General features: G+C 44.6%; 1 protein-coding gene across 1 annotated transcript in view; it reads right to left on the minus strand.

Annotated features, from left to right (window-relative positions):
- Nucleotides 1-1,060: 1,060 nt before the first annotated feature.
- Nucleotides 1,061-15,387, minus strand: part of LOC141082716 (uncharacterized) — a 59,407-nt gene continuing 45,080 nt past the window's right edge. Inside the window, exons 4-6 of the mRNA XM_073566649.1 lie at nt 3,377-3,520; nt 2,655-2,689; nt 1,061-1,295 (exon numbers count right to left, since the gene is read on the minus strand). Coding sequence (XP_073422750.1) covers nt 1,269-1,295; nt 2,655-2,689; nt 3,377-3,520 — 206 coding nt within the window. The 3' untranslated portion in view covers nt 1,061-1,268. The remainder of the gene's footprint in view (nt 1,296-2,654; nt 2,690-3,376; nt 3,521-15,387) is intronic.

Raw genomic sequence — 15,387 nt, forward strand, 5'->3', positions numbered from 1 at the left:
CTCAACCCATGTCTGTGTCATTCCCTGCTACCTGTCCCGACTCTGTGTGTTCTCTTTGTGTCTGGACTTCTTTGTACTGCAACTCGGCTTGGACCCTGACCTGCTTTAGTCTCTTGTCTCTAGCATATCCGCTCCTCACCGTTACTGATCCCCTGGCTTGTCTCTGACCTTGAGTTTGCTTATTCCTTTGGTACTGCGCTTTGTACTGGAACTCGGCTTGGACCCTGACCTGCTTTTGTCTCTTGTCTCTGGCATATCCGCTTCTGACCGTTACTGATCCCCTGGCTTGTCTCTGACCTTGAGTTTGCTTATTTCTTTGGTACTGCGCTACAGTCTAGGATTTGACTCGGCTTGCTTGATTTCTCTGCAGCCACCTGGTGGTAGCTTCACTGCTGCATGGCAGGTCTGCTTCATCTGTGTGCTGGACCTCTCTCCACTCTTCTGCCCCCTAGTGGAGCTAGTTTCTACCTGCATTTGCAGCAGTGTGATAACTACACATCTTAATTAAAGTTTAAGTGCATTATGGCTTTTGAGTGCACTTGCCTTCTTAATTAATCAACGCCTGGTATTATCGTCTTCTCATTGCTTAGCAGGTCTATTCTTTGCGACATTAGGCATTTAGTGAGCCAAGGGTGGAGTTGCAGATTGATTTCTGAGCACTGGAATATTAGATAATTACAAAAATGGAAGTGACTGCAAATAGTGAAGCAATGAGTGCCATAGAAGGCCAGTGCAGGACCCACGGGGAGTAGTGGTGAAAGGGGCTTGTTGAGTATGATATTTTATTGTTTTTTAACCCCCTTCAGACCCATATGAATACACAGAAATGGTGGCTAAGTGGCCTAACTTTTTACTGGATTTACATGAATCAATTTTCCCAATATTTGAATTTACTCGAATTTGCAAATTTTGGGAAATTCTAATTGAATTCAATGAATTTATAATACATTCGTTCATCCTTATTATATTTAATTTGTAAGATCTGGATCTGAACTCAGACCACTATAAAGAATTATTCAGATATTAATCTGCAAACATTTTCAGACCATAAATTACAATATTCAAATTGTAAAAATTTATAGATAGCATGAGTGACATAATAGAAACGGATGTAGCATATCCTTTAGAAAAAGCACAGCTAAAAGTATGGGGCATTAGAGAAGTTGAATAAGGTGAGAAAATGTAAAGCAGAACACTGGGAAACACAGTCTGAATACAAGTAGTTAGAGTTTGATGAGCACAAAATAGTCAAATCTTAGAATGATGGTCTATGATTTTACTGCAGCATATGTCACCTGAAAAAAATTTCAGAAAAAGGAAATTAATAATAAAAATAATAATTATAACACCTAAACAGTATAAGGATGTCTACAGTCTAAGGGCAGACATATTGCATGTGCTCAGTCACAGAACAAGTTGAATTGGGCGTAACGATCGCTGTAGCAGAGGTTGCAACTGGGACAGGGTCAATGTGGGAAGGAAGCTGCCAATGCCAGCTTCTATTTTAGCTGAATGTGCAAATGAGGACACACATTCAGCTGAAGTGTGTTGCTGCTCAGGGAGCCGCCAACTTCCTGCAATGCAATACACGCCACCAGCCAATCAGAGTCAGACAGCTGAGGTTGGCAAGCCAGTCACTACAGTGACGGCACACTGAAGTCAGCTACAGAAGAAGACACCCACATTGTTTGAGTGGCGGAGAGTAAGAAGAATTGTATGTTTTTTAAAATTTAATAAATTGGAAAAGATCAGCAGAATATTATACCAGGATATTGGATGGGGAGAATTATGCAAGAAAGGGGCCCATTATTGGGGGGCATTATACAAGGAAGTAGCTCAGGAGGGGGAGCATTATAGAAGTAAGGGGTTCTAGGATGGAAAACATTATACAAAGAAAGTGCCCAGGAGGGGGAGCATTATATAATGAAGGGACACAGGATGGCTTGCATTATGCAAGCAAAGGGACGAGGATTGGGGGACATTTTATCAGGATGTGGGTCATTATACCAGGAAGTGATCCAGGATAGAGCACATTACACCAAAAAGGGTCCCACAATGGGGATTATTATACCAGAATGGGACTTTGGATGTGTGCTCTACACTAGGAAGGGGGCTAGGATTACAGGCATTATTACAGGATTGAGGCCATGATAATGGCAGGTTATTACAGAACATAGCCAGGACCAGGGACATTATTACATGAGGGGGTGAACACGCATGTCATTATAGGATCTAGAATGTTACAAAGGCCCATACATCTGACCAACAAGCAGCTCCAGGCCCAATTTATACATCAACCCACATCGGTTTCTAGTTATGCCACTAAATGGAACTCTTTATTTTTGTAGATCCAGATCATCTGCACAGTGCAGAAAGGAGATTAGATTTGCCATATAAGGGGAGCCAGACAGGGGACTGCAGATGTAGGACAGGTGAGCCCCAAGGTATTATTTTTTTTTATGTTACTTTTACTATGCTTTAATGTCTCCAGCAATCATAAGAAGGAACATTCCATTTGCAACAATTCAATTTAGGGTAAAATTCAAGCGAGATGCCAAATTTGAATTTCATCAAATTCGCGCATCACTAGTAATGTTCCCTCCCAATATTAATCTAATATTTTAACTTAAGCACTAATGTATTTTCATACTCACCGACTCATCTTCAGCTTTAAATCTCACATGACGTTCTACAAAAAGAAAAAATGTATATGATTAATTTTTATTTAGGCCACTCTGGCGGGCGATCACTGTCCTTTGGGCATCGTAGATGTTGCTGCTTTGGCTGGGAAGTTATGATGATGTTGCTAAAATAGGGCACTGTAGTTGTCACTGCTCATGGGTAACACAGTGTTTTTCATTGCTTTAGGGCACTACTATGGAAGCTCTCTGGCAGTTACTATTTCATTTTAAGCAACTTTAAGAAGCACTCTGTGCAAAACCATTGCAGTGCCAAGTGCTGGAAATAAGGGGTGCTTCATGGCTCCCTTTTAATTTGTTACTTCCACAGACCGAGAGTCCCACATTAATCAGTTGATCAGAAGGTGTCCCACTGATGGGACCCGCAATGATTAGCTGGGGAAAGCTGACAGCAAATAATCATTTTCCCTACAGTGCCACTACAGGAAAGATGAAGAATTACACATAGCATAATTAATTGGCCATCCATGTAGCTTATGCATTTGCCCTGTACTCCAGAGCAAGAGACACGCTTTATAGCCGCACACAATCTCTGGCTAAAAAATCAAGGCTCTAAAGGGTGGACCCCTCAAAATTCCCTACAAGGATGTATGGAAACAGATTTAAAACCAGACTGGGATCATAGTTAGAAGACATTTATTTAAGCATTTTTCTTTTCACATTTTTGGAAATCTTACCTGAGTGAGTTTCTTGACGAGGGGTATCTTTTGACAAAGTTCTTCGTCGGACAGCAAGAATAAACTGGTGTATAAGGATGATGCCGATAATAATGGGTATACCCACATACAGTACAATATAGCACTGCATGTTGGATGACTGATCTAAACCAAAATAAAAAAAATGAGAAGAACCTTCAATGGTCAATACACTAGATATTTATCATTATCACTTTGCTTGATGGTCCTCTAGAACTCATAAGTACATTTTATGCTGTCCACTTCAAAGCCTGCCACAGATCCACTAGCTTTCTCAAAGTGTTCATCAACTCTGACCAAAAGTATGTGCAATCTTGATTCTTTTTTTTACTGTAGATCTATTGATGCGGTTGCAAACTTTTTTAAAGTTTTCTTTCAAGTTGCCTAAAACTGAGGGCATTGGTATATTAATGTATTCAAAGTTCATTTCATAGTTGATTCCACCATACAAAAATATAATGACATTAAAATATACATTTTATTTGAAACTATTTAAAACACAGCAAACGAAAGCTAACACCCTACCATTAAATAAGTCAAAAACATTAACTCGTGTGAGGGTATACACCTACGTAGTCAATAAAGCAAAGGTTGTACTCAATTGCACTAAAGCAAATCAGTGTGTGATACATGAAGTATGAATAGCATAATGGCTTTTAGAAATGAAAGAACACAAGATGCTTAGCACAAAATTTGCCAAAAATTGTAAGTCCATCCACCAACGTCAAGGTAATCTCATGGATCAGATGGGTCCCTGATCAAACTGCCTAGGGTGAACAGAACACTTACCTCTGGCTAATAACTTGGTAAAGCCTATATTTATAGGACGGTCAGAACTAAATGTGATTGGATGTAATTAAAACCACAGCATGGTGAAGGGCGGGGTGTCCATGTCAGAAAAAAATATTACATAGTAATGGAAAACTGACCGAACAAAGAGCTAATCTCAATAGTGCATACCAAAAACAATTAACAAAGTAAATAAACCAAAGGTTGCACTGCCACACTGATTTGCTTTAGTGCAATTAAGTACAACATTTGCTTTATTTATTATGCTAATTGTTTTTGGTATGCACTATTGAGATTAGCTCTTTGTTCGGTCAGTTTTCCATTGCTACTATATATGTATATACCTATAACTAGGCTGTCGCAGATGTCTGATGTCATGAATCCACCGACACTGAATGTTCCATTCACTTCCTGATGAACGTTTATCATGGGAGGGAAACGCGTCGAGGCTGCTTCAATATTTCTAATGGATTATAGATAAGCTTTTGCTTTACTTATTTTCTGACATGGTGCATATATTGGGCACAGTGCAATAATCATGGGGTACTGACATTATGCTTTTGTGACAATAAATCAATATAACTGAGGTATACAATCCGGAATATCTATGGCAATCATCACAAATGATATGTTTTTGGCACTTTAGGGCATAGTACAATTACCTGGCTATTTTTGAAAAATAAAAGGTACCTTATATGATTAGTGTAACAAGTACTGTATTTAGAGGTGTTGTGCTGCACAAATAGACACTATCAAAGCATGGACCCCTATTTTCTTTTGTGGCACTATGGCACTGTATCAGAATTGATTGCCCAGACACCTTGTCTTCTATGTCTCTCTAGTTGGGGTTTGTAATATTGCTTTATCATCTCAATAAGTTGACTGACTCACCTCTTTAACTTCCCCCTTCCCTATCCCTACCTCCACTATTGCCTTTCTATGATTATGCAGAGAGTTGGAAGGGAGAGTATCCAGGGGAAGTGAGGGTAAGCCGCCGTTGAGTGGGGGCGCCACTTTGCATACAAGATTAGAGTGCCAACCTCGGCAGCAAGGTAGGGTCAATTGATTAGTGATACCGGAGGGTGAGTTATGTTAGATAAGGCCCTGTCGACAATCCCCAAAGTAATTGAAATTGCTTTTCTCCGGATATCTGACATTTATTTATTCCTACAGAAAAAGAATGATGTGACGGGCTTCATAGGTTTGTTGGAAAATTGGACGATTGGCCTTACACTGGGGCACTCTCCTTTGGCTCTAATGTATTAATACTCTCCACCCTTACCCCTACCCTACCTTTCCCTTAACACTTTTGTTCCTCATTGGGTACTGGTTACTAGAGATGAGCAAATATTTCAATGTTCGATTTGCATTACGATCGCCGAATTTGCAATATTTGCTGATTAATTCGACAAATATTTGCCAAACATAACCAAACGCCATTCATCTCAATAGGAGGCAAAAACAAACACATGCACAACACCGTATAACCTCCCCAAATGCTGCCAAAGCACTTTAATTTAGGGGCATACACCTGTGGACAGCACGGTGGCTCAGTGGATAGCACTGCAGCCTTGCAGTGCTGGAGTCCTGGGTTTGAATCCCACCAAGGACAACATCTGCAAGGAGTTTGTATGTTCTCCCTGTGTTTGTGTGGGTTATCTCTGGGTACTCCAGTTTCCTCCCACATTCCAAAGACATACAGATAGGGAATTTAGATTGTGAGCTCCATTGGGGACAGTGATGATAATGTGTGCAAACTGTAAAGCGCTGTGGAATATGCTAGCGCTATATAAAGATTATTATTATGGAAAGTGGCCTCAATTTACCCACATTAAAAATTTTAGAATAGCACTGCAACAATCAGCCAGGCATGAGGTATCAAGGTCTGGGACGGCATTTACAGCTTTCAATTGAATGTCACAGTAAGATGAGGTGGGTGAGGGATTGTTGTTGAACTGCTTTGCTGGGAGCCCTGATACTAGATGCAACACTTCTACCTGCTTTCATTCTGAGCTACATTCAGGAGGCACAAATATCAGTTTTGTAACTATCATTGTCAGAAAAATTTAAGGATAGTAACTCGGGTAGTTGACTTCAAGTAAGTGGATGCCTGATGGTCTTGGAGACCTACTGCTAATGGCAACACTCATGAAGGAGACCCAACCAGGAGTCTACATACTGTATTTACAAAAAATAGTGGCAGACACCAATAAAGTGGCATCAATTGCAATAGAGTAGAACTAGTATAGCGGGGACTGACACCTCTTCCAGTAAAGCCAACCCAGCAGATGTAGACTGTAATGGGCAAGGTGGTGGAATCACTGTTCTGCACCCCTCTGAAAGCCTGGAAGGGGCATAACTAGGTGGCCTACCAAATCCCTACTTGGACAAGTTGCAGCAGGTGAAAACTGCAACCAAAGGAGGGACAAAGTGGTGGCACCAAGTGCTACTCTATGGCTAACATACGGAAGGTGACAGCTGACCCCCTGCAGCGGGTAAGCTCCTACGGCCCGAAGGAGGGATGAAAAATGCAGGCAGGCACTGTAGGGACTCTGGAATCATGAGTGTATATGGGACTGGCTGAGAAGCAGAAAAGCACTGGCAGGTGCGGGCTGGACCAGGTGTTTGACAGATGGGCACTCGCAGGTGCGATCTGGACCAGCTGATTGACAGAAGAGCACAGACATGTACAAGCAGATAGGCACAGACAGGTAATAGCAGATTGTAAAGTGTAGACAAGCAGACAGACAGATCTGGGGAACCTGACAACTAGCAAGCATACAAAGCAAACTAACATTGTAGCTCAGGCACCTCCATATTGGAGGAGGAGCCTTTAATATAAGGTGTCACCCTGCTATAGGTTGGAATACCTTAGGTTGATGTGAGTTGTCCCATTAATTGAGAGGAGCAAGTGCGTGCGCCCTATCATAGTTCCCGGTCCTACAACTGAATATTGATGGACACCGACACATAGGGGTCGAGTTGAGGAGGTGGTGTGTGAGTGAGTGAAACTGAATGTCCAGTCTGTTAGGTATGAGGAGATCCAACAAAGGGCTAAGTCTGTAATGTCAACAGATCAGAAAGTCTGTAGTAAGGGGAAATGGTCCACTATGTCAAAGACAGATGCCAGGTCCAGGAAAAGGAGGACAAACTTGTGTGGCTTCCATTTGGTGGTTAATTAGTCATTGGTAACTTTAGACAGGGCAGTTTCAGTTGAATGGCGGGGACTGAAGCCAGATTATAAGCGTTCAATGAGGGAGCAAGAGGAGAGGTGGGAGGATAGTTCAAAATCGATGTGTTGTTCCAGTAGTTTGGAGGCATAGGAAAGAAATGATATGGGGCGACACAGAGGTAGACACAGAGGATGGGTCAAGGGTGGACTTTTTGAGGATGGGTGTGATCGAGGTATGTATAAATCTGGATGAAAGACACCAGTGGTTAGTGACAGATTGAAGAGGTGGGTTAGGTTTGTGATGAAGACTTTGGTAAAGTTTAGAATGAGGAGGGACGTTATTGTGTCAAGTGGTGAGGCAAAGTATTCAGCTGAGATGAAAGTAGAGGGACCTGGTGGACACAGGAAAGAATTGAAAGTACTGAATAGTTGCTTAGGGTTGTGAGACAGGTATGATATAAGGGATGAGAAGTTGATTTGTTTTGCTGCAGTGAGCAATTGCATAGCATTTTTACAACTTCTGTTACTAGACGGGCAACTCCGCTCCCTTTCTTTGGCAGCAGAAAAAATATGTGCTCCAGTATATGGCAAGCGCGGCATCAAGTGGCCTCTGCTCCTCTTCCTCCACCATAACATCACCCACAGTACAGTCCTCAGTGGTGGCACCCCAATTACCCTTTTTCCCCCACATCACAACTCTCTAAGCACCCAACTGACTGTTGCAAACTACAAATGGCTGTGTCTGCAGATCTCTTCACACATTGTATGCCATGGACATAGGAAGTGTACTCTAAAGATTCACAGAGTCAAAAGGAGGAAATCATCTGCACCAATAACCAATTTTTTTTCCCTTTGATCCATGGCTGGATGAAGTTTGGTTTGAGCATAAAACAAACCCTCTTCAACAGACATTAACCCCGTTGGGTGAAGATGATCCGTTTGTGATGAGACTCAGATACTTGAGGTGCCCGCGGACTGTACTGTGCTGTTAAAGCAGGAAGAGGCAGAGGGGGACTCTCAGGATGAGGAATGGGAGAACAGAGAGGATGATGATGAGATAGTAGATCACACTTAGTGTAAACCCAGAGGCATAAAACTGACTAGCTCATCAGAAGAGGAGGAAGATGAGGAGATTACGTAGACACTGAGTTATGCAACCATGACAACCAATGCATCCTGAACCCCAACTTTGGCAGTGGACAGCAGCATTCGCGGTTATGCAGTTGCCTATCTTGGGTATTTTTTTCAGACAGGCAAAAATCTAAAAAATCACGTTAGCTGTCAACTTTTAAAAAAAAATACCTAGTAGAGTAAAGAAAAAGTAAAAAAAGTAAATAATTTCAGTACTAAATGCATGAACTGGCACATGCATGATCAGAATGCATTATTCTGAGAATGTCACTGATAAAATGAAGACTAGCAGGCATCGCCAACCATCGTCCACCCCATCAACCACATCTTCTGATTCTTCCTCCTCCCTCACCGTGGCAAGTGATGTCACAGAGGTCTCAGGCCGCAGAACCTCAACTTGTTTACCCCCTACAGTTGGGGTGACTGAGAGTCTGTCAGCTGATACGGGATTGGACATGCTTGCTGTTTTTGACTGATCTTGCATATCAAGCACACTCCATCTTTCTCAATCCACTGTAACATCTCCGCCTGCACCTCTCTCACAGTCCAGCAGCTTGTCGTGTTCACCCTACAGCAAACCCTCCTTTGTGTAGTAGTCTTCCTCCTAGACATGGCAAAGCTAACAGCTTGAATTTCACCATCTTCAATCTACTAATAATAATTTTATTTATATATCGCAAACACATTCCGCATAGATTTACAAGTCAGTAGTTCATATAAAACAGTCAAAATTTACCAAGCTTCAGATAATCAAACTATTAAGACAAAAATAATGGCAACCTTGCTCTTCAGAGCTTACAATCTACAATGAGGTGGGAGTGACACCAATTACAGATGCTTATTTACAATGATGGTACAACCATCTTGAGGAGGTGGGGGTTGATAAAGGCTGCATGAGCATTTTGGGTACGGTTGAGTTTAATGGCAAATTATTGTCAGAGAAGCAGAGAATAAGCAATATATATATATATATATATATATATATATATATATATATACTGCTCTAAAAAATATAGGGAACACTATTCCATCTGCAACAGGCTGTTTGTGTTCCCTTTATTTCTTTGAGCAGTATATATATATACATATTGATAAAGACGGGTCACCGTTGAAACGTTGCCACTTGAGGATCAGTAAAGTATCCACTTTTTTTTCACATTTAATTTGAGTGCTGCCTATTTTTTTACTTTTTGATATATATATATATATATATATATATATATAGTACTTTGATTAGGGAACGTGATAGGCTGCCTTAAACAGATGTGTTTAAGAAGTGAGTCATCTAGGTAGGAGACTGAACTGAGACTGACAAAGTCCTGATCAGGGGTGTTAGCGTCTCTGTGTGTCTCAGAGTTTGAAAGTTATGAGAGGCCACGAGAATTGGCTAGAGATAGAGGCCGGGATGCAGTTGGGAAGGTGGAGCTTTTAAAGTCTCCCATGATAATAGTTGTCAATAGAGTTGAGCGACTTTTGGTTTTTTAGGGTCGCGTTTCGTTTCGTGAAACCCGACTTTTCCAAAAGTCGGGTCGAGCAAGATCGTCCGATTATAGGGAAAAGTCGGGGTTGTCCCGAAACACGAAACCCAATGTAAGTCAATGGGGAATAAAAGTCAGCAGTGAGAGGAGGACAGGAAACACACCTACAGTGCCCATTTGAATGTCAAAAGCATCAATTCTTCTTACTTAAGCTTGTCAACCTTAATTAACTTCATAATACAAGTTACGCACTGAAAAATGGGGGTTATTTGGCTAAAGTTGTGGGGGGGAGGGCTGGCTGCACGTTTTCATGTGCCCTGGGCGAAAGAGCGCCCCTTTAACACATACCACAACTCATCGTGCTCCGATACGGCAGAGAAATAGCGGTATAGTACAATGAAAAATACCTCACTTTTTACATCTCATGACGAGGCCCATCTATTTCTCCATACAGAATCATTGGTCCCATATAATGTTTGAAACAGTATATGATGAGCTCCACATAATGCTACAGTATATGTTGGTCCCCATGGATGAAGCTCCACTGTCTTATGGGCCCAAATAATGCTCCAAACATAATGGGCCCCATTTCTAATGCTCTAGTGTATAATGGGCCCTGTAAATGCTGCTCCAGTGTCTGATGTCCACCTTTGGAATGTTCCAGTGTATGATGGGCCCCATCTATCATTCTCCAGAGTATAGTGCTCCACAAAAATTGCTGTCCCAACATTGAAAACAATCAAATAAGTCTCCTCGCTAGGGAATCCCTGTACTTGTCTGGATTCCTCGTCGTCCCCATCTTCCATCTCACTGCACAGTATTTCAACTTTGCAAGTGCTGTGATCCTGGGCAAGCAGGGGGGGCCCACTCGTTGGTGACGGCACTGGCACAGGGCCCCTGATAGTACAGTGGTGTGTCTGATGGCGGGTGGGCCGAACCTGCACTTTCATCTGCAGCTTCCTCTTTGTCACCGTGTAAGATGGAACTGTATATGGGAAGGGTAACCTGAGTTTCATCAGGGTCAGATTCAGGTCGTGTAGCGTGCGAGGGGAATGTAGTGGTCTGGGTCAATGTACCAGCAGATTAATCGAGCAGTGGCTGGGCATCAGTGCACTTGTGTCGCCCCCAGGAGTACGGTCGCCACAGTGGCATTACCTTCTTCCTAGGGAGTGTGATGTCATGCTTGGGAACAACGAAGGATCTCTCTAGCAGGTTAACTGATTGGGCGGCGTTATTCCCACGAGTCATGACCCTCCAAACAGCGTTCATGAAGGCAAAGTGTTTGTTTTACGTGGGCAGTATGGTTGCAAAGCTGAACCTTAAAGGAATGTCCAGAAGGGCACCACCAGGAGTGGAGCCTACGGTTAAATTCGACTCCACCTGGGAAACCTCAACCATGCCAGCTACAGAACAGATGCACACATTGCAAGCTTAATTCCGTTAACGAACGAGACTCCGTCATGCCCCGCGGTCCGAGTCCGGCTTACTAGAGGGACACGTGAGGCTCTGGCACATGAGATTGGCCAATAACTGGTGTGTCATGCCCTTACATGTCCGTGGCTGCATGTGCGCTACACTGAAAAGGCCAGCGTTTGTCGCTTACAGGTGCAGATAACCCACTGAACAACGTTAGTGATGGGGATCACTGATTACAATTATTACCCGCGAACAATGATTTCCCAGTAAGTGCAGGTCAACCGCAGTTCCGGAATTAGGCCTAACCGTCATTCCTGAAAAAATGAAAAACTTACGTGTGCAAACCACAGGTGCTGTAGCTTGCTTAACAGCTCGCCAGCCGTTCTCACGCCCAGTATGGATTACACGTGATTGCACAAAGGTGAGAAAGGGTACCGTATCCCCAGATAACATGTATGGATAGCGTACACATTCAAAATATATGTCTATACATCAGGAGGCAGGCTCAGACGGTGTTAGGCCCAGTATGGATTGCACATGATTGCACAAAGGTTAGAAAGGGTACCGTTTCCCCGGATAACATGTATGGATAGCGTACACATTCAAAATATATGTCTCAGGAGGCAGGCTCAGACGGTGTTAGGCCCAGTATGGATTGCACGTGATTGCACAAAGGTTAGAAAGGGTACCGTATCCCCGGATAACATGTATGGATAGCGTACACATTCAAAATATATGTCTCAGGAGGAAGGCTCAGATGGTGTCAGGCCCAGTATGGATTGCACGTGATTGCACAAAGGTTAGAAAGGGTACCGTTTCCCCGGATAACATGTATGGATAGCGTACACATTCAAAATATATGTCTCAGGAGGCAGGCTCAGACGGTGTTAGGCCCAGTATGGATTGCACGTGATTGCACAAAGGTTAGAAAGGGTACCGTATCCCCGGATAACATGTATGGATAGCGTACACATTCAAAATATATGTCTCAGGAGGCAGGCTCAGACGGTGTTAGGTCCAGTATGGATTGCACGTGATTGCACAAAGGTTAGAAAGGGTACCGTATCCCCAGATAACATATATGGATAGCGTACACATTCAAAATATATGTCTCAGGAGGCAAGCTCAGACGGTGTTAGGCCCAGTATGGATTGCACGTGATAGAACAAAGGTTAGAAAGGGTACCGTATCCCCGGATAACATGTATGGATAGCGTACACATTCAAAATATATGTCTCAGGAGGCAGGCTCAGACGGTGTTAGGCCCAGTATGGATTGCACGTGATTGCACAAAGGTTAGAAAGGGTACCGTTTCCCCGGATAACATGTATGGATAGCGTACACATTCAAAATATATGTCTATACATCAGGAGGCAGGCTCAGACGGTGTCAGGCACAGTATGGATTTGACGGCCCAGACTACACAGCGGAGGAGCAGGGAGAGGTAAAGATTGCAAATGCTGGGGCCCTGCCCAAGCAAGGGGGGCCCACTCGTGGGCGTCGGTACTGGCACTGGGCCCCTCATAGTACGGCGGTGTGTCTGACGGCGGGTGTGCACCACCACCGTCAGAGACACTTGATTGCACTATGAAGGACCCTGTACCAGTGCCCGCGCCCAAGAGTTGGCCTACCCACCTGTCCAGGGCAACGGCACTCGCACGGTGTCGTGCGCTAGGTGGTGACCCCGGCCATGGGGGGGGAGGCAGCACAGTTAGGGAGTTTTAGAAAGTGGCATATGTTGATGTTGGACATTCAGCTGATGCAAAAGGTGAAATAGGTCAAGTCCCAGGAAGAGGTGGACCAAAGCAAGCCATTTTTCTGTCACCCTATGTGTCATCAGAGGAAGGTGGGACAAAATCCTTGGAAACCCATGCGTGGTTCATTTTAATGAAGGTTAGATCATCCACATTTTGGGTTGACAGACGGGTCCTTTTTTCTGTCAGGATTGATCCAGCTGCACTGAAGACTCTTTCCGATAGCACACTTGCAGCTGGGCAAGCGAGCTCCTGTAAGGCATATTGTGCCAATTCAGGCCAGGTGTCCAGTTTAGCGGCCCAATAGTCAAAGGGGAATGACCTGTGTGGGAGAACATCGATATGGGAGGAAAAGTAGTTTGTAACCATAGTTGACAACTGCTGTCTCCTGTCACTTTCCATCGATGCAGTATTACCAGTTGTGTGAGCGGTACTTGAAAAATCAGTCCACAACATTGTCATGAAACCCCTGTCTCCAATGCCACTTCTGCTGTGTGCACCACGAACACCTCTGCCAAGCTGCCCCCGGCCCGTACGGCTCGTGTGAGAACCATCACCGCTGCTGTGTGCTGGGAATGCTTCAAGCAACCGATTTACCAGAGTTGCTTGTTTATTAGCCAATATTAGGTCAAGGTTCTCCTGTGGCATGATGTTTTGTAATTTGCCTTTATAGCGTGGATCCAGGATGCTGGCCAACCAGTAGTCGTCATCGTTCATCATTTTGGCAATGCGTGGGTCCCTTTTTAGGATCTGCAAGGCATAATCTGACATGTGGGCCAATGTTCCCGGTGTCAATGATGCACTGCGAGTGCTGGGTGGAGGAGCACTTTCTGGCAAATCCACATCCCTCCAGTCACGCACAAACCCTGTACCAGACCTTGCCACGCCAACATTTTCACTTGCCCCACGAGATGCATCCTCCTCCCCTAAGTAATCATCCCCATCATCCTCCTCCTCTTCTTCCTCCACCTCGTCCAGGAGAGGTCCCTGAGCAGACAATGGCTGAATGTCATCAAGGATTCCCTCCTCCTCTTCCTCCTCATCAACATTGGCTGCAGACGCCTGCTCCTTAAGGTGCGTCAAAGTTTGCATGAGCAGACGCATAAGTGGGATGCTCATGCTTAGGATGGCGTCGTCTGCGCTTACCAGCCGTGTGCATTCCTCAAAACACTGAAGGACTTTACAGAGGTCTTTCAGCTTCGACCACTGCACACCTGTCAACTCCATGTCTGCTCTCAAAGTGCCTGGCCGTGTATCCTCCCACAAATGCATTATGGCCTGCCTCTGCTCGCACAGCCGCTCCACCATGTGCAGGGTGGAGTTCCACCTTGTTGCAATGTCGATAATGAGGCGGTGGTTGGGAAGGTGGAGCAATCGCTGCAGCTTCTGCATACGAACGGAGTGTACAGGCGACCGGCGGATGTGCGCGCACAGTCTTCGCACCTTCTGGAGCAGGGCTGTTAACTCCGGATAATTTTTGAGGAAGCACTGCACCACCAGGTTCAAGGTGTGAGCCAAGCAAGGTATATGGCTGAGTTTTGAAAGGGCTATGGCTGCCACAAAATTACGGCCGTTAACACTAACTACCTTGCCTGCCTCAAGATGTACACTGCCCAGCCATGACTCAGTTTGTCGCTTCAAGTACTCGGCCAGCACCTCGGCGGTGTGTCTGTTGCCCAAACACATCATCTGCAACACAGCCTGCTGACGCTTTCCACTAGCTGCTCGATAGGGGGACACATCGTGTGCAACAGTGGCAGCTGCAGATGGAGTGCTCGTACGACTGCGCTCTGTGGACGAGCTTTCGCTTCTGGAGGAGGAGGAGGAGGGTCGAACGCCTACAGCCAACTGTTTCCTATACCGTGGGCTAGGCAGCACTGTCCCACCACTGCTGTCCCCTGTGGACCCTGCATCCACCACATTAACCCAGTGCGCAGTGATGGACACGTAACGGCCCTGGCCATGCCGACTGGACCATGCATCAGTTGTGAGGTGCACCTTTCCGCTCACTGACTGCTTGAGTGCATGGACAATGCGGTCTTTCACATGATGGTGGAGGGCTGGGATGGCTTTGCGAGAGAAGTGGCGACTGGGTAGGTCATAGCGTGGTACTGCATAGGCCATGAGTTCGCGGAAAGCTGTGCTTTCCACCAACCGAAAGGGCATCATCTCAAACGAGATTAGTTTGGCAATGTGGGCGTTCAAACCCAGTGTACGCGGATGAGAGACTGAGTACTTTCTTGACCTACTCAT

The sequence above is a fragment of the Dendrobates tinctorius genome, unplaced genomic scaffold (genome assembly GCF_039654945.1).
Source record: "Dendrobates tinctorius isolate UK_male_01 unplaced genomic scaffold, ASM3965494v1 ptg000019l, whole genome shotgun sequence".
NCBI classification, from domain to species: domain Eukaryota; kingdom Metazoa; phylum Chordata; class Amphibia; order Anura; family Dendrobatidae; genus Dendrobates; species Dendrobates tinctorius.